General features: G+C 44.5%; 1 protein-coding gene across 1 annotated transcript in view; it reads left to right on the top strand.

Annotated features, from left to right (window-relative positions):
• The first annotated feature begins 281 nt into the window (after window positions 1–281).
• The window catches only part of LOC8052093 (dynamin-1-like protein), a 48,769-nt gene continuing 30,032 nt past the window's right edge, over window positions 282–19,018 (top strand). The window contains exons 1-6 of the mRNA XM_040207563.3: window positions 282–563; window positions 1,222–1,366; window positions 7,556–7,677; window positions 8,796–8,882; window positions 15,237–15,399; window positions 18,114–18,367. Coding sequence (XP_040063497.1) covers window positions 462–563; window positions 1,222–1,366; window positions 7,556–7,677; window positions 8,796–8,882; window positions 15,237–15,399; window positions 18,114–18,367 — 873 coding nt within the window. The 5' untranslated portion in view covers window positions 282–461. The remainder of the gene's footprint in view (window positions 564–1,221; window positions 1,367–7,555; window positions 7,678–8,795; window positions 8,883–15,236; window positions 15,400–18,113; window positions 18,368–19,018) is intronic.

A 19,018-nucleotide genomic window follows, 5' to 3' on the forward strand; every position in this document is an offset into this window, starting at 1 on the left:
GACTCCGGGGCCGCTACTGAACGCGCCCATTCTGACAATTTCAGTTTTATGCGATGGGCAGTGTATTAATACAGGCCGAAAACAAAGGTTACATTTTCGACATCTTGTAAACCCTAAAATAAAAAAACGATAAAAAAGAAACAAAACCGGACGAACATAACAGAATTTCTTGATTGAAGCAGGCAGTTTCGGTTTCGTTGTTTGCGGTACACAGTTTCTGGATTTGTCTGTGCCAAAAGCCAGCCAAGCGAAGCCAGCTTCGAAAATAATTTTTGTTGTTTTTGCTTCCGGCAGTTGTTGCCGATGGCTCACGGCTTCCCTTGTCTCCGTTTTCTTCTCTGCGAGGGCAAAGCAGTCATGGTCATGGTGAGGGGGTTAGCTGGGGGGCTTTTGCGAGTCTTTTGTTAATTCATTTAACGCTCTTCAACTTCACCAAGCGCACGGCGTGTTGACTAGTCGCTATGGAGGCGTTAATACCCGTCATCAACAAGCTGCAGGACGTCTTCAACACCATCGGAGCCGATGCCCTCCAACTGCCTCAAATCGTGGTCGTCGGGGCCCAGGTTTGAATATCTTGGCTCTCTGCCTTCCTTATCCAGCGCTTTGTTGTTCGCCTTTCGTCACCCCTTTAGCCCAGCCGGACGATAGCCTCAGCTTCTGTGCTCCGCAAAACAGTTAGAAAACGATAATAAGGGCGGTGTGCAATCGCCGCCGAGATTTGCAACATTTTGGTCTCGACTCGTGTATACAGTACATAATCTCACGTGTGGCTCATCAAATTCGTTGCTACGACGTTTGCATAGCGCCAAGTTTGCATGTTTTTTTGTCGCTCACACTCGGGATTTTGGTGCATCGCTCCGCAGTTGCAGGTTCACCAATGTACCTCGAACCACCCGACCAACTTCTTGCACTCAGAAGTCTCGCGGTTGTTTTTCAAATCACTTCCGTTACACGAAATGAGACACGCATTTTTGTCGATTCGATACTTTTCCAGCCTGTTGAACATTTCACCCCCGCTGTAGCGATCGCGCCATTCATTGATGTTCGCTACACGCCAACTGCTGCCTCAACCGCAGAATAAACGATCGATTTTTTTTTTTTCTCTCTTTTAGACTTTGTTTAGGGGTCATATCAAAGTCAGGATGGCGAACAGTTTCCAACATTGGTTCGCGACATAGAGACGCTGATGTTTTCGCGTAAACGCTTTTTTGGTCGTCACAGAGTTCGGGCAAAAGTTCGGTACTGGAAAGCCTCGTGGGGCGGGACTTCCTGCCTCGGGGTTCGGGCATCGTGACGAGGCGCCCGCTCGTGCTTCAGCTGGTCTATGTCTCCAAGGACGACGTTCAGCACCGCTCTGCCGATGAAGGTGGGTGCAACTTCGTGCCTGCATTAGCCTATTTTGCAGGGTTGCACGCAATCGCCACAGTTGCATACTACTTTGGAGACAAGAGTTGCCTTCAGCTGTGCACAAAACGTGCTGCCTGTCTCCTCGAAAGCTCTTCCTGGATCTATGCCTGAGAAGTTCTTGGGAGTGATCCCAAGCACTAACCGCTCATCCACACTGAAAGCGGATCCGTGTTTGCGAACGCGGTTGTGTAAAGATCCAGTGTAATTGCACGCGCACTCGATGACATCAAGTGCGCATGCAATTGTACTGGATCTTTATACAACCGCGTTCGCCACCGCTTTGCGAATGCGGATCCACTTCCAGTGTGAATGGGCGGTCAGAGGCACGCATATGGATGGAGCTGTGAGCGACTGGGCGTGAGCATGACGAAAATACCACATTTTTCAAGCGATTGCCCATAGACTATACACTCTTAAAAGTTGAAAATTTCCGCAGTTTCGACTGTCTGCAGGTGTAGACTATACGGGGACTTTTTTTTTTTTTTTTTCTCTCTGGATTGGTTGTTACAATGATATGTAGATTTTGTGACTGACAGAGTATGTTTATGATGATTTATGTATTGCACTCACTTATGAGCTGATAAAATAGGCATTATTCAAGCAGTGCTGTGTCTAATTCTTATTTATGTGCAGACTAGGCATCGGGTGTTCACTATGCAGTGGATGTGTACTATGTAAGGGAAAAGCTGTTCTTTTAATGAAATTTGCAATGCCCATGTAAACTATCCACCGGGTGCAAACTATAGACCGGGAAAGTGTGGTACTCAGTCAAAATGTTTTGCTGTGCCAATGCATATCAAGGTTGGGCAGAAATGTCCTAAAATACATAGAAATGTAAATACGGTGACATCTGTTCCCAGGGACTGCCCTAGGGGTGGCCGACCTGGGCTGTCTCCCAGGATGCCATTCAAAGGGGTGCTGCTGTATCCCTCTTGAATTTTTTTTTTTTTCATCTTTTTGATTTATTTGAATGCTGCACCTGACCCGACGCTATGCTTAATTGCCGTTAGATTTTGGTATGCAGTCCTCGTCTCACATAACGCTCGTGTTTGGTCACTACTCACATGTTTACTAATAACATGATGTCGTACCTAGTAGATAGGGGCGTATAAAAAAAAAGGGGGGGGGGGAAGGGGCACATGGCCAAAGTGCCCAGGGTGTTTGATGATGTAAGACTGGCCCTGTGTGTTCCTTTATCTTTTCATAGTTTTAGTTTTGTTGTATTCTCAGTTCTCTAAGCTTCAGAGTCTAATTTTACTGTTCCCAATTTACCAAAATTCAAAACAAAAATAATATCCAGACAAGGGCATACCCATAATTTATAAGAACTCGCTTCCATCAATCAATATTTCTTCAGCCATATTTGGTGTTCGCACCCTTGCAGTTGGCAATACCAACTGTCCCACAACAAAACTTGCAAACAAGTGTTGCTTCAATTAATGTTTATAGTTTAAAATCAAAGCTAATTTTTTTCCCCTTCCCCTTCCATCACTTTACCCTGCAGCTGTGCTCGGGGGAGTGGAGCAAAGAGTAATTAGGAGTAATATAAAAGCTTCACCTGCTTCCTTTTAAATTTATATATTCATAGCTGGCACCATTATCAAAACAAAACCTGTCTCTCTGAGAAGCACAAATAGATGGTCCAAACTAGAAACCGGAAGAGTGACTTTTGTTGTGACCCAGAAGTGCAATAGACCCTTATCCTGAAGAATCTAGCGAGAGAAATAGTAAATCCCTTTTTGTCAATAGTCCGGTATTCGAAAGGAAACTGGAGGGGTCCCCTCTCGGGAGCACTGACCCTTTTCTCCGATTGCTTATTTGTAGAAAAGCATCCTTTTTTTTTTTTTTTACATTGTGACCTTGAAGTTGAGTTTTTCTGATAAATTTGAATAGATAATTGCAGATGTGAGTGTTTATTTTAAAACAGGGAGCCCGAGTTGCGTGACATATACAGCTAAATACTGATACTTCAAATACATCTATGAAAAAAGTATTGCAATGCGCATCAAAAATACATTAGGAAAATGAACGAAAAAGTACTTAGAAACACAAATACAGGAACACGTTTTGCTGATATTGAAGAACATACAACATCAACCTTGGTGGCAGTCTGGCCCCCTGAAGAGACTTCATAAAGCGGTGTTCTACCAGATTGGGATGCAGTTAGTTACAAAGGTGCATTAAAGGTCCTATGAAACAAATTTTGGGCTGGGAAAAAATAATCTAGATTGGGATTTTACTAATAGCGCATCGTTCAGTGGGCAAAAAGAAAAAAAAAGATAAAAAATCAAAAGCCGCCTGACTTTGTTACAAAAGTTTGAAAACACAGCGGACTATTTCGTACCTCCTTTCCTTCGTAAACTCTCTGCCTTTTCACTGTCATACATCCGCAGTCCCTAAAACGCGTCACCGGGTCCAAACGCACGACACCAGACCTCACTTATTCCCTTCACCCCTAAGCTGATATTGCAGTGGAAGCTATGCGCGTGCCGGACCAATCAGCCGTCTCCCTTTCATCACCCGATCTCATTCTCTGCACGTGGGTGTGTGCGAGAGGGCATCATCACGTGGCAAAAGTGTGGCTGGCCCAATGAGCACATAGCTTCCACAGCACTGTCAGCTTCGGGGTGGACGGGGTGGGGAAAGCAACTTTCGCCTGAATTTTGAGCGACGGGCTAATAATCTTCTAGGGGGACAATGGTTGTGCCCGGGTACAGAAACAAGAGTCCGAGCTAGAGGGGACTCCCCCCTTTCCGTCTTTTTGAACTGTTTAATACAATGCGGGATTTATGAGTTGAGGAGGAAAGCTAAACAGGAAAAAGTTAGAAAATTGTTTTTTAGTACCCCTTTAAGATTTAGTAAAAATATGGATGTACAAGATCACCAATGTAAAACAAATGACAAGGGAAGAGCAGCTTTTTCCTATGAAATAATTGTAGCTTAAATGAAACAGTCAGAGAACATGGTGGCTTACTCTGGAGTTTATTGTGGAAAAATGAAAAAGTAAACACTTCCAGACGTTTTCCTGTTGTAATATGCACTACAATGTCGTCTGGTAATGTTGCAAAAAAAATAAAGAGAAAATGTAATTTATGCGGTTCCTTGAAAGGGCTAGGTAACCACCGGGGGCTTGCCAAATTCCGCAAAAAAATCCCAGATGTTCACGCAGTGTGTAGCACTAATTTCGTGCACACGCTATACTCCATTCAATCCTTAGCTGTGAATGTTTTGCAATTTGGAGAAAAACGAAGAGGCAACAAGCTGTGATGTGAACTCCAGATTCGCTGTTGTACAAGAAAGTGCTTGGACTCACTTTATCAGCTAGTGTGGCGTGTAGCTACAGAGCTTCCCCAACTGTGTTTACCTGCGACCCATCAGAAATATAAAATTGTGTTGCGACCCCCCCCCCCCCCCCCAAACCCCTCTTTTCGCAATGCCACAAGCTCTTGATCTCAGTGCATGAACAGTAAGTAATGTACAAACATGGTGCTGAAGTTTTATTTGGCAGTCAGTATTGTTAAAGTGAATAAGGCAGGCTAGAAGCCAGCGCAAAAAGAAGAAAAAAAAAAGGCATGCCAGCACGATTGACTGTTCCTAATGACTAAAGTGAGCTTGTTTGTTAGAACGCAGTTTCTCAAAATAAGGGTGGAGTTTGGACATTGCAACCCTTGGTTCCCGCTGGGGGCGGTGCCGTGACCTGTACCTTCTTTTCATCGACGCCACTGCAGAGAAACTAAGTTGACATTTTTTCAAGTTCCCAAGCGACTTTGCGACCCCTCTTGGGGTCGTGACCCGCAGTTTGGGAAACAGTGGTGTAGTAGAATTATGCTAAGTACCCCAAACCTCATTAAAATGGTTATTTGGGCCAGTTGGTTCATGATCACCTAAAAAGCAGAAAAAAATATTCAAGGGTGAAGGAATTTGGACATATCCCGAACTTAAAACGTAGATCGAATACTCCATAAAAAGGTATAGCTGCAATGAGCAGTTGAGTTCTTTTATAAAAAAAGAATGCAGGTTTTTGGAGCAGGACGTGTCGATGACTAGTATTAGTTAGTATGATGTACAGTAAATGACATTCCGGAGAACATTCCAGCAGCTGTTCCTTGACACTTTTTCTGATAAAATGGAATTGAAGAAAGGAAGCTTTTGTTGTCCCCCCTTTAGTGACCAGCAACTTCTTTACATTGCTTACACATCAGCAATAGTTTCTATACTCTTAGAAGAGCATAAAACCTGCTACACCTGATGTGCTACGTAATTGTTCACAAAATTATTTGTTTCATTGACATTCAGAAACTTTTACAAATGCAAACTGCGATAATGCATCTACAATGAAAAACAACAAATTCATCATGCCTCATCGCTTTAGCAAGGACTCTTTTCTGAACTCTTTCATTGTTAAATGTGGCGACGAATGAAACTGTCTATCGATGGATGCGGTGATTAGTGTAAATCTGTGTGCTTTTCTCAGTATTAGATTTACTACCTGATTCTCTTTCTTTTCACATACCGATCAACCTGCATCGGTCTCACAGATAGCTGTATTTTCAAAATAAATAAAATAAGTGTGTTTTAAACATAGAATTTGTTGGGAAATTACTTATGGAAAGAAAGATGGAGATGGTTGTATGTAACCGAATCAATTTCAACGAACAGAGCTCACTGTTGAGTGCCGATCTATAAATCCTCATTGGGCAAGTGATGAAAATGCACCTCTCAGGGCAGTTTCATCTTACATAGCCTTCAGAAAGAAAAGGGTAAAAAAATTGACCGCATCTCCACGTGGTGCATGATGTTGATTAGGGCGAAGCTCTGGTGGTGCTTGTCTGCGTAGACGCTGAGCCGCAGCATGCCGAGCCTTTCGTTCGTTTTCATCCATGTCAGAAAGAGAATGTGTGGTATGGAACGTGGTTATATACGCATTTGATCACAGCGCCCTCTCGTCTATAAACGTTGAGCCAATGATGCAAAGTTTAACGCGATTATATACGCATTTGACCGCAGCGCCCTCTCCTGCATAGACGTTGAGCGGCTACATGCAACGTTTCATCCATGACATCCCCAGCTCTCGAGTTACTACCACATCTCAGAGCCCCCTACTCGTCCCGCAGTCGTGGCTGAGTGGTTAAGGCGATTGACTAGAAATCTATTGGGGTCTCCCCGCTCAGGTTCGAATCCTGTCAACTGTGCAAACAATTTTTTTTAAATAATTTTTTATTTATTTATTTTTTTATTAATTTTTGCCCTACACGAGCACATGCTCACATGCTCATGAGCACGTGAGCTCACGAGCACCAGCAAGATCGATGTGAGCACAGATGCCGGACGGACAAGGCTAGACCCTAAGGAGCTTCGCCTCTAAAAAAAATGCAAATGAATGAATCTTACTGATTAAATGGAATAATTGCTACGAAGCCGCCGAAAGGACAAAATCTTTGGCGGCACTGGGATTTTGCTTGCAGTGTCCAGGTAGCACGCCAGAGAAATGCGTAACTTGGCACAAGCTTGGTGCAATCCTAGTGGCCTAACTTGAGCCAAGTGCCTTGGAGCAAAGCGGAATACGGCTTTGCTCCAAGGCATTAGTTAGTGTCAGAATACTTTCAGTGGCTTTTCTCTGGCTCGCCTCATACTTGCCAAAGTGCCAGGCTTGAGCCAAAGATCTTACGTATGAACCGAAGAAATAGCCCTGAAGCCTAAATCGAGCACTTGTTTTCTGCGTTTGAGGCCCGAAGTTGCCACATGAATTTGAACAAACAGAAATGAAGCCCAAGTCTGGTGCTTGTTTGATGATTTTGGACCAAAGATGCCAGATTCTGACAGCCAAACTTCCAGTAGTGAAACCTAACTTTAACACTTTTTTTGGCATATTATTGCCAAGACACCCAGACTCTGGCCAAAGAAGGGGAAGTTTGACTCAAGCTTGGTTTCTTTTGGGCTTTCTAAAGCCTTAAATTTCGAGATAAAACCCACATTTTGTCGCAAAGAACTGCTCTACTTGAGTGTCTGCTATCTGACAAAAGCTTATTGGTGTGCAGAAATTTTGGTTGATGTTAAAAGATTTTTAAGGTTCTAATGAATTCCATGCCCCTGCTTCAGAACCTCATTTGGAAGTGGCATAAACGAGGGCTGTTTTTCTCCCACACAGGAACCATGCAGCTGGAAGAGTGGGCCAAGTTCCTCCACACCAAAAACAAAATTTACACCGACTTTGACGCCATCCGGGCCGAGATTGAGGCAGAGACAGAACGCATGGGAGGGACGAACAAGGTGAGGTGGACATTCCTCAAGTCCCTGGTTGCACCACACTGCAACCGGGGCCAAGTGGACCTAAACCTCCTTAAAGGTCAACTCCGCTTCTTTGGACACTTTGAGATAGTGGCTGATATAAACGTGAAAAGTACTCCAAAACAACCCTACACCGTTTCTCTCATGAAAACCAAAATATTTTGGGTCTATCTTGTTATTTACCATAATCACAAACCGAAACTTCGGCACAGCCGGGCAACATTGTACCGTCGACGTCAGTTGCATACGCAGCCACGTGGGGTAAAAAGGGTCACGTGATCTACCTGTAGTAACCCAGAAATGACGTGTATGCACGGGGAGGGGCGGGGAGGGAGGGCAGGCGAAGCGGCGGCGGTAAAGAGGCAACGCAAGTGGTGACGAAGTAGGCTATGTAGGCGGCAACCCAGGCAGTTAGTCAGCAAAACATAACATGCGACATCCTGTACCACCCCCTCTCTCTCTTTTGCTTCTTCTCTTGCTCAGACATGGCGTGCCGATAGCACCCTCTGGTAACTTCTCCCTGGAAAAGAAAATACCAAGAATAAATTGTGTATACAACAGACGTCAGCCACAACCGAAATACTACGTTGGCTGCGCCGCACGTCGCCCGCTAAATTAGCAGATTTTTGTGACTTCGGGCATCTTATTCTTTGTTGGCCAGTTTAATGATCATTTAGGTAGTATTAGATTTTAATAATAATTTAATTGGTGACTTCGGGCATCTTATTCTTTGTTGGCCAGTTTAAAGAGCAGGCTGGCTTAATTAAAAGATATAATTTTCCGACAAACCAACATTGAGTTACCTAAGCCTTTTTCAGTCCAATGTGACAAAATGTTGTGGGTGTTTGGAATGTTTAATTTAACCTCAATAAAAGAGAATGAAGAAAATCATTCTCACTGATCTCATTCTCTGTTTTGTCCAGTAAAGTGTGCCAGTGGCTCACAAAAACACTTTTTCACTCTTCATCTAAAAGAGGTTCTGCACCGAGCCATAGGAATATTTTAGGTTTTATTCGGAACTTTTGATGGAGACATGCGAGTTAAGTTCATTGGGCACATCTTGCACTTTCGTTGCCGTGCTAATCGCCACTCTTCCACAGGGTATCTGCCCAGAGCCGATCAGTCTCAAGATCTACTCCAACCGCGTCGTGAACCTGGGATTGGTCGACCTGCCCGGACTTACGAAGGTGGGTTTTTTTTTTGTTTCTAAATTTGGGGGAAGAGGTTTGTGTTAACGTTGTCTGTGGCCCCAGCACGTGTGTTTGTGGCCCCAGCCATCCACTTTTAGAGCCGAAGGCGCTTTAGGGCTGTTTTCCAAGCCCTGAACATTGCGAGAAGTCATTACAAAAACAAGATAATGCACCAAGTCTTTCTCCACCCCTGCTGTCCTTCTCCACGAAAAGAATTTTGAAAAACTACCGGGTAAAGAACGAAGAAAGAGTCAACGATGAAATTGAACTGTACTTAGACGCGGTAATTGAAGATGTTGGAAAGAAATGTAAACTCATCTTAATCCTACGGATTATGTTGGGAAATAGGGAATGTGCAGCGTGTTTTGAACTCCTCCCACCATTGGGGAAACAGAGTTTTGTGGCAACACAAGTACAGATATATAGCAACCATAAACATGCCAATCAAAGCCACTCCACTAGCGCAAAGGATTGGGTACCAGATCACTGGGCAAGAGAGGTCAGTGGCTTCATTCTTGTGAGGCAAGGGAAACTGTCTTTTCTCATTACATCACATTTTCGTTACGAGATTTCGTGACACTCTAGACTTAGAACCCGGCCCCGAAGCAAATTTTTCGTAAAAAGCCAGGAATTTAACCTTGGATCCCTTGCTGCCTAGTTCGACGCTCCACCCCTGTGCCATAGGAGCGGTTTGGATGAGTGTTGTTAGAGCTGTTGTGTGCTTGAGTTGCTGCAAAAGATTTGAACTTGCCTCGAAAATTCATATTATGATGGCATGTTGGGTAGATATATTTTATTATAACAATTTTGACAGCAGGTTGAACATGTAACAATAGATGGCAACACTTATTAGACAACACATGTTTGGAATGCATGACGATAGGTGAGGATGCCCGCCTGCCTCACAGTATGAAGCCGACCGACATAGAACGTGTCGTGTGTTTCTGTTAGCATTTTTAACTGATTACCTCAAAAGTCAAGCAGGCGAAACAGATTGAAACGGATCTACACAAAATCATGGCACATATTAATAATACAATAAATAATTGTGCTCTTTCAAAGTGCCCCAAAACAACCACAATGGTTATTTATAGGTAGCTAATTGCCTAAAAAGGCATTCCTGTGGCAAGAGGAACATACACCTGAAAGATAAACCATACGTTACAGGAAAACACGAGATTATTTTAGATAAAATGCAACGATTTTAAAGGGGGAAGGTATTAGAACATATGCTTGCACTTTGTCAAAACAGAGCTCTGGCAGTATCGTTTCTATTGTGTCAATGGGCAAGCTATTTCAGTCTCTGGTAGACCGAAGGGAAAAAAGGGCATTTGAAAATATTGATTCTGCATTCAATGAAATATTTTTCTCAAACTATCTCTTCTATTTGACGCATAAGTAGGCTCGTAAATATATTTGATTTAACAGGTATTGGTATTCTTATAAAAAAAGTATTGCGTAAAAGCTTGCAACATAGGCAAAGTATTGAGAAAAAGTACATTAAATTTTGTTTTACGTTTTGAGGCAACAGTGAATATTAACCCTTTAACCACCAAGTTATTTTCGAAAAAAAAATGTACAAACTTTACCAAATTTTATTTCTACACATTTGTTTCTTACGTCGTGATTGGTATTAACACAAAACTTTTCAAATAAAAAGTTGATTTTTATAGAAGCTTTCCCTCAGTGCATGTAAGAGTAATAGAGTAGCACGTGCTGAAATGAGCAGTATTTATTTGAACACACACACCGTAACAAAAGATCAAGTGCCTAGACGTTTCTCCGTACTAGCGCTAACAAATACATTTCAACTTGCGGTTTGCCAACGATTCCTTGCAAAATTATTAGCGCAAGGAAGACTATCATCTCTTCGCGGTCTTCCGGTTTCCATGAAGAACCCCGCGCTGCGAAATGCGGGACCACGTAGCGGTTTGTCCCTGTCGCAATAAGGTCAACAAGGTCCCAATAAAAAAAAAACAAAAAAACGTCGAACCAGCCGAGAATGTCTTTTTCGTCAGTGGGTTGCCGCAGAATCCCAGGCACTGCACAAAACGGGAAACCTCGGAGGCGCGGGTGGCGGGTTTTCAGTGTTTACGCGGTTTACGCATTGCCACACTTGAACACTACCCAGCACGACGTCTTCTTCATCACTGTAATTGTCGTCTAAGCCCGTTTCGTATTCAAAATCCATGTCCGACTCACTTCCAGAGACAAATTCGATGTCTTCATCGTCGCTACTGTTCGAACAGCCGCAAGAGAGAGCCCGTTTCCGAGGGCTGTCACCGGCAATACTCAAACCTGCTGCCATTTCTGATCACTGTTACAAGGCTAGATACGCGATGGATGGATGGATGGATGGATGGACAAACCTGTCTCGTGTTTGACAGTGAGAACAAGCCTTCATTTTGGCTGGACGAGTGTGACTCGTCATCGGCGATATTGGTACAACCTTCCATGACGAGCACAGCTCGGGCCGGGTGGTTAAAGGGTTAATATGGGAGTACCATTAAATTGTGCGTAAATTCCATGCCCCAAAAGATCACTCATACCATTTTTCTAGCTAAATATCCGTACATAAGTGATTCCAGAACAAACCCTACTCCCGATTCCCATCAGACGTCACACGCGAGAATCGTGTCAGTCGCTCAATTTGAGGTACCTGTACAGGTGACAATCGAGTTCGCAACGAGTTCCCACATCTTTACCACACTACGGAACCCGAGTTTGCTGTGTCCACATTCTGCAGTGTCAGTTCCCATGTCACGTGCTTCGTAGCAGGTGCCCCGTGTTTATTGCTCCTTTTAATGCAGAATGTGTTAAAACGAGTTGCGCTAAACGAGCGAGCTCTCTGCACCCTCAGCATTCCCACCCAACACGCTTGCTTTTTACTTTGTGTTCTTTGTTTTTCAACATGCCGACGCGCTCACCCGACTCGGCACCGCTGCATTCCTTGCGTTCTGTCAGCCGTTTGTTCAATCGACTGCCTCTCGTAGCCTTGCACACTGTGCGAACCAACGTTGGTGCAAACGGTGCACTCACGGGCCCACCGCAGAACGCGGAACCTTCAAACAAAACATTCACGGAGTGCTTGTGCGCTTATGACGCTGCGAGGTCAGCTGTGGTAAGGAAACGGTCGCCAGGTGCTCGGTGACTGCGGTGACCACCATTGGTGGCAAGATACCTTCAGGGGCATGCTCTGGAAGCACCCTGCCACTGACAAGGAGTAAATGCTCGTCCAGCAAACGCTCGCACTTTGCTCCACAGACGTACGGGGTGTTTACTTTCAATTCAAGCAGACTCGTTCAAAAAGAGTTGTGAAAGGTACACTAGTGCGGTCTGTGCGGGCGAGTTGTACGGCCAGGGGACAAAATATAGGATGCTAAATGTCACGGTGAGCTGAATAGTTAACTGAAATTTGTTAATTAACTTTAACTTAGCAAAGACAAACAAATCGCACCAATTCGAAACTTGTTCAACGTTGTTGAAAGCCACTGATTTGACCTTTCATGATGATGGACAGTCTATGTTTTGTCTCCCTGACTGTATAACTATCCTGCATGGACTGGATTAATCTACCTTTCGTGGCATTTTACAGCGGAGTTGTTAAAGGCTAGTTCGTGTCCCCCGCAAAGAAATGTTGACACAAAACTCTGGAGAGCTACCTTTCCACTCCGGTTTTTACCAGAGTGGAAAGGCTGAATTTTTCTAGGCATCGTCCTCAAGGTCGTCCTTGAGGTCGTCCTAGGCGTTGTCCTTGAGGTTGTCTGAGAGGTTGTCCTTTAGGTCGTCCAAGAAGTCATCCTTGAGGTCGTCCTAGAGGTCGTCCAAGAAGTCGTCCTTGAGGTTGTCTTAGACGTCCTCGAGGTCGTCCTAGAAGTTGTCCTTGAGGTCGTCCTAGATGTCGTCCTCTAGGCGTCGTCCTAGATGTCGCCCTCTAGGCGTCGTCCTTGAGGTCGTCCAAGAAGTCGTCCCATCATAGTACAGCTTCGCTGGTCTTCCTTCTTCATCAGAGTGGAAAGGCTAAAAGTTTTTTAATAGGTCTGTTTGAATTAAAGAAGTACACTTTGTATAGTGATACTACTGTTTTCACTCCACATTAGGATGTGATGCCATGCGATGTCACCACCCCAAACACCCTAGAACACAAGGAGGACACAACTTCGTTGGCCGTCTGGTGCTGCGCACCATTTTTCCACCACCCCTCAATGATAAACTAATACATTTTTCACAACAAGGTTTGCTCCATCATGCCTCAATGTCTGTGCCCAGGTCCTCTGACCTAACATATCACAATCGACTAGTATAAGACAAAAACAATAATCTTTTTTCTATAAAATTTTTTGTTTCCTTTCTAGAGATTAATTACCCAATATTTTTAACCATTTACAGTAAAAGCAAACCTGCATGCAGTATAAACTTGTTACAACAGACCTGGTTACAACAGGCATTAGGATATAACATGCTGCTTTCTTAAGTTTGTTTAGTTTTCCCATCTGTACCGTTGTTTCAACTTTGTATCTGCATAGAGCATTACTCCTCTTACAGCAGACTGAAATCTTGGTCACTATCAAGGTCTGTTAAACCAATTCAGACTCTACTGGGGGATTCAAGGAGCGGCCAGGCTCTTTAAATCAACCGCAAAATTCGGTTTCTTAACCTGTCGCGTGACGATTTTGTGTAGCGTTTCCCACAGATGGGGCATTTTTTTTGTAAAATTTGCAAAGAGTGAACTTACTTGAGAAAAAAGTAAAGAAAGAAAAGGGCTTAGCTCCTATGGAAACGCGGCGAAGTCACTGGTCTTCAAACAATAGGGCACCGCTTCGCATGAGAGACAAGAGATGGCTCAAGCGGTCGCGACGCCAAGTGCCGTCAATGAACGAGCATACAGCGCCGAGAGCCGCCGTCTCTAGCAGACAATCGTTTTGACTCAAAAGTGACGCGGGCTTTTCTAATATCAGTTGCCAATGCTTAATTTTATTATCCTTCCTAATAAAACATTGAATTGACAGATAATTGAATAAAAAATGGTGTGTCGGGATATTTTGACAGTTTTTTTCAGGGTACTGATGTCGTCTGCTCTGCAATTCCTTGTTGATATTGCGCCTGTTTTTGTTTCTGCGACTGTCACCGCCTGCGGAATGCGCACCGCTTTTGAGTTGAAACGATTGTTTGCTAAACATGCCAGCTCTCGGCGATGTATGCTCGTTCGTTGGCGGCAGTTGGCGTCGCGACCGCTTGTGCCATCTCTTGTATCCCGTGCGAAGCGGCGCCGTATTGTTTGAAGACTGGTGGCTTCGCTGCGTTTCCATAGGAGCTAAGCCTTTTTCTTTTTTTACTTTTTCCTCAGGTAAGTTTGCTCTTTGCAAATTTTACAAAAAAAAAATGCACCATCTGTGAGCAACGCTGCACGAAGTCGTAGCACGATAGGCTAAGAAACTGAATTTTGTGGTCGATTCAAAGAGCCTGGCCGCTCCTTGAATCACCCAGTATAATACAAAATGGAATATGAGACCTGCCAGAAAAAAACAAAGTAAGTTTGATTCACGTATAATGCAACCCAGGAACATGCAGGTTCGTAGTATTTGCCTGCAGCAGCTCGGTGTTTAAGGCGAAGTCCAGAGCACATTGTTTCTTCACGAGCCGTGTCTGGCCGAAATCGGTCTCTGCAAACTTCCTTACTTCGGCCCTGGGAAACATTTTCTCGCTCCCTTGGACGATAAAAGAACTTGTTTCGGTGTCCTCCATCCACGAATGCAGCTTTCGCTCGCCGTTAACTTTCGTCCCGCCATTTTGTTGCTGATACTTTCGGCCACTGAGATAACCTTCCTTTTCAGTGCAGCCGAGCGCCGCTTCCGCTACGATTGCATCACACGGCTTAGCGACAAAAACACTTCAGCGAATGCCAACGCACGCCAACGGGATTGGGTGGTGACGCAATTTCGCAACTCGCTGCTGCCGGCGATGACGGTTGCTAAAAACCGAAACTGCGTAAACCCTCTTTCACACGTACCCTGCAAAAGCTTAGAATCATTAGGATCCAACGATAATACAAGAGCAAATTTTGCGGGCAAAAATTGGGGGAAAAAAGCTTAATATTAGCTTCGTTTGATTTACTTGCGCCTCCTGCACCGGTGCAGAAAGTGTAGGGCAGTGTACTTCCGGTATGTGTATTGAGATTTGACCGGAAGTACACCGCCCTACACTTTTCTGCACTGGTGCAGGAGGTGCGGGTAAATCAAACGAAGCTATTACATGCGGATTTTTACAGTCTCTCCTCGCCGCGGGTGGGCGTCAGATCGGGATTTGGCAGTAGTCTCCTTGTCAGCCCCGTGATCCCCCCTCCCCCCCCAGGTTCCAGTGGGAGACCAGCCGGAGGACATAGAGACCCAGATCCGGTCGCTGATACTCAAGTACATTGGCAACCCCAACTCCCTGATCCTGGCGGTGACGGCGGCCAACACAGACTTTGCCACGTCCGAGGCGGTCAAGCTGGCTCGGGAGGTGGACCCCGACGGTGCGTGTCGCATTTAGCCCCGGCTTGTCAAGACATCTCTGCCTAACATATACTCTTGCATAATAGCCACAGTTTAATTTTGAAAATTTTATTCCACTGTATACATCAATATTCACAAAGTTCCCCTTCCTTTTCTAAATGCACCAGGCCTTCGCATGCACCATCTTGTTTTGAAAGTGTGTTTTCTCCTAAACACACTTTCGATATCCATACTTTTCCAGGTATCGATTGTGGCGTGTTACCCTACTGAGTGCACTTCTTACCAAGCACCAGTGCACTGCGGAGAAGCAACACCCGCGGAGCTCGCTTTTACGGATGCTGCTTCTCTGCAGTGCACCGGTGCTCGAAAAGAAGCGCACTCAACAGAGCTAAGCCTCCGCGATCAACACTTTTACTTTGCTCAACCTTAAGCTGCGAATGCAGCCAAAGCTACAAGCGCGAGCTAGCCTGCACTCCTGGCTTTGGGTCATGCATTTCAAGCACGAGCGCTCATTTTACCGAAGAACGCTTCAAAGCAGCGACCTCGAGCTCTCATGCTTGGGGCATTGGCTGCACTCTCAGCTTAACAGGGGACACTACCAAAAAAGTAAATTTTTTAACCACTTGTCTGATTTAAATTATATTTACAGGGCTTGTTTCTGTTGATGTTGAGAATATTTCTGCCAAATTTTGTTAACCTGGGTGAAGTACAAAATAAACTGCAAACGTTCAAAGATGAAAGTGGGCGTGCCTGCGTAGGAAAACTATCGTTTTGAAATTACTTATAAATTTTTCATTTTCATCTGTTATATTGCATTAGGACAGTTGAGAGCAGATAACTATGGAGCTATAATTCTATGTTATACCATCTTTCATGACAAAAAAGCCACATAAACACAAATACAGTTTCTTAGATTTCCATCCTTTGTCCAAAATTTTCATTCTTGAGCATGAAAAATTACAAAAATAAAAAATACAAGCTCATAGTTATCTTCCCCTTAAAATTTCACCCCAGAAAAACTCATAAAAATTAATCCAAGTTATGTAATAACAAAACGATAGTTTTCCTAAAGTGAAATTTATGCCAGAAAATGAAATGGAGAAAAATGTGTTCAAAGTGCTCTAACCTCTACCTTTTCTTTAGCGTTGGTGGACCGAAAATAATTTATAAAAAATTAACTATGCAGTACAATCTAATGTAACTTTCTGGGAATACCCTCTAGATGTTTGTGAATGTAAATACGACATTTTTCAAAATCACTGTTTTTTTGTAGAAATTGTTTTTTCCTGGGTAGTGTCCCCCCTTAAAGGTAAACGGAGTATAAAAAGATATAAATGCACAGTTTATCTCGAAGCAAATATTGAATAGCGTATTATTCGAAACTATTTAATATTTTGAATATTCGCACAATGCTAGAAAATTGTCATGAACGAGTGGCTTTGCGGGCGTCATGAACAAGTTACACGTTGGGTAGGTTAAGGATGGCAAAGGTTATACGTAAAGTTTTTATATAAAGTTTAAGCCTCGACGGGGCTCAATTTGGGGTCGGTGCTGTGGCAGTCGGATGCTATAGCCACTAGCTACTAGCTGGTCTGTAGGGGCTTGCTATCTTCTTTGGATGCAAACGTTTTAACGAGAATGGCAGGTTTTGGACGAAAATAATAAATAAATAAACAAAATAACTATAAAAGAAAATAAAACTGGAAAATAAATCTAAAATAAATAAATGAAAGGAAAATAAATAAGTAAATTACTGGATGACAATAAAAAGTGAAAATCTCGCACAAACCACAAATGGAACGTGATTTTTCCGTGAGAGATTCTGCGCTCTGTCTTTGTCAGCGTGATTAAGCTCGTTTAATTTTTTACTTTCTGTTGTACCGGTTCGCCGCTTCTTTTGTTGTATTTATAGTCGGTAGAAACCTGAGGCCACATTTCCGAAACTTCCTTACGACAAAAAAGTTGGTAAATTTATCTCACGACAAAGTTACGAACCTTTAAGTATTTCCGAAGCAAAATATTCGTAAGTTTTGCGTAAGTTACGGCTTTTGTCGTAACTTACGGAAAACTTACGAACATTTTGCTTCGGGAATACTCAGAAGTTCGTAACTTTGTCGTGAGGTAAATTTACAAACTTTTTTGTCTTAAGGAGATTTTTTTTGGGAATCTGGCCTCTGCACTTGGAACATTGGTACTCTTTTCCTCCTTGCCTGATGCCACCAGATCGTCCACTCGCCCGTTTGCGTCGTGCAACATTTGTTTGCATGCCAGCAGGTCGTGGCCACCGCCCTTCTGGTACTTAGAGCCACACGGGCGCCGTTTGCAGGTTTTGTTAATTGTGACTTCTTGAGTGGTATTTCGCCAGTGGCGTTCTGCTCTGTTGGAAACTGTGTTGGCAAACAGAACGAAAGAAAACATTCGCGTCGTCCATCGGGCGTGAATTCTCGACAAACGGCAACATTGATCTTGAGCACCTACACAACCAGAGTGTCGTTTCTCTGAAGCGTAGCTTATTTAGTCACTAGCTGTACCCAGTCAAAACCACAGAAAGCAATGGAAGAGGCTGCAGTCACCATATAATGAATCGTGCTGTCTCTCGGTGATGGACCCTCCAGGCTTAGCACCAACAGTAGCCATACAAGACTGTCCCAGACTCGCTCCGTGTAGACGTCTTAGTGTGCTCTGTGTAGACTCGCGGACTTGACGGAATGCTTCAGACCCCCCTCTCTTGTAGGGCGCCGCACGCTGGCGGTGATCACCAAGCTGGACCTGATGGACGCGGGCACGGACGCCATCGACGTGCTCTGCGGCCGGGTGATCCCGGTGAAGCTGGGCATTGTGGGGGTGGTGAACCGCTCGCAGCAGGACATCAAGGACCGCAAGCCCATCGAGGAGGCCCTGCGGGACGAGGCCCTCTTCCTGCAGCGCAAGTACCCCGCCCTCGCCAACCGCAACGGCACAGAGTACCTTGCCAAGACCCTCAACCGGGTGAGAGCACGTGCCGTCATTAAAGTTATTGCGTCGTGTGTACGTTCAGACAATTTCGCGGTGCGAGATAAATACAGGTGTGGACATCGTGCGCGTCGCAGCTGCGAGCTAAAGTACTCTCCTTGCCTTGGTTGCAAGCAGTGCCACCGGACGACTCTTGGATAAGGGGCTAGTGCTAGCCTGTCGCAGGCCCAGTTCTCCATGCTTTTCACTGGATGTCATATTTGAAGGCAATGTTTAGAGTGCATGCTCGGAACGTGCTCATATTAATAGCCTGCTAAGACCGGCAATCTTGATGGTGCGGAATGCACGTTGCAAAAAAACTGCGGAAGCTCGCCATCGGCACGCGCTCGGCAGCTGTGCACACAACTATGGCCGCAAGGGAATACTGCCGCGCGCAGACTTGCAGAAGGTTCTCGTTTATCCTTGCTCCGAACATAACTTCTATCGTTTCTGTTGTTCTAGAAAGTGCGTGTTCATTCTCGCGCCGAGCGCGCTACGCTCGAACCTTCCCCGCCGAATCTTCGAGATAGTGACTCATTCGAGATAAGAGGCCGCCCGCAACCTTGTCGAGTCAGTTTTCGCTTCAGTGTTCGACTCTGCTGACACGCCGACTTGGACGCCCGCGAAGCTCTGCTTTCTTCGGTTTCC

Source organism: Ixodes scapularis, unplaced genomic scaffold (assembly GCF_016920785.2).
Source record: "Ixodes scapularis isolate PalLabHiFi unplaced genomic scaffold, ASM1692078v2 PGA_scaffold8__174_contigs__length_109621045, whole genome shotgun sequence".
In the NCBI taxonomy this organism is placed as follows: Eukaryota; Metazoa; Arthropoda; class Arachnida; order Ixodida; family Ixodidae; genus Ixodes; species Ixodes scapularis.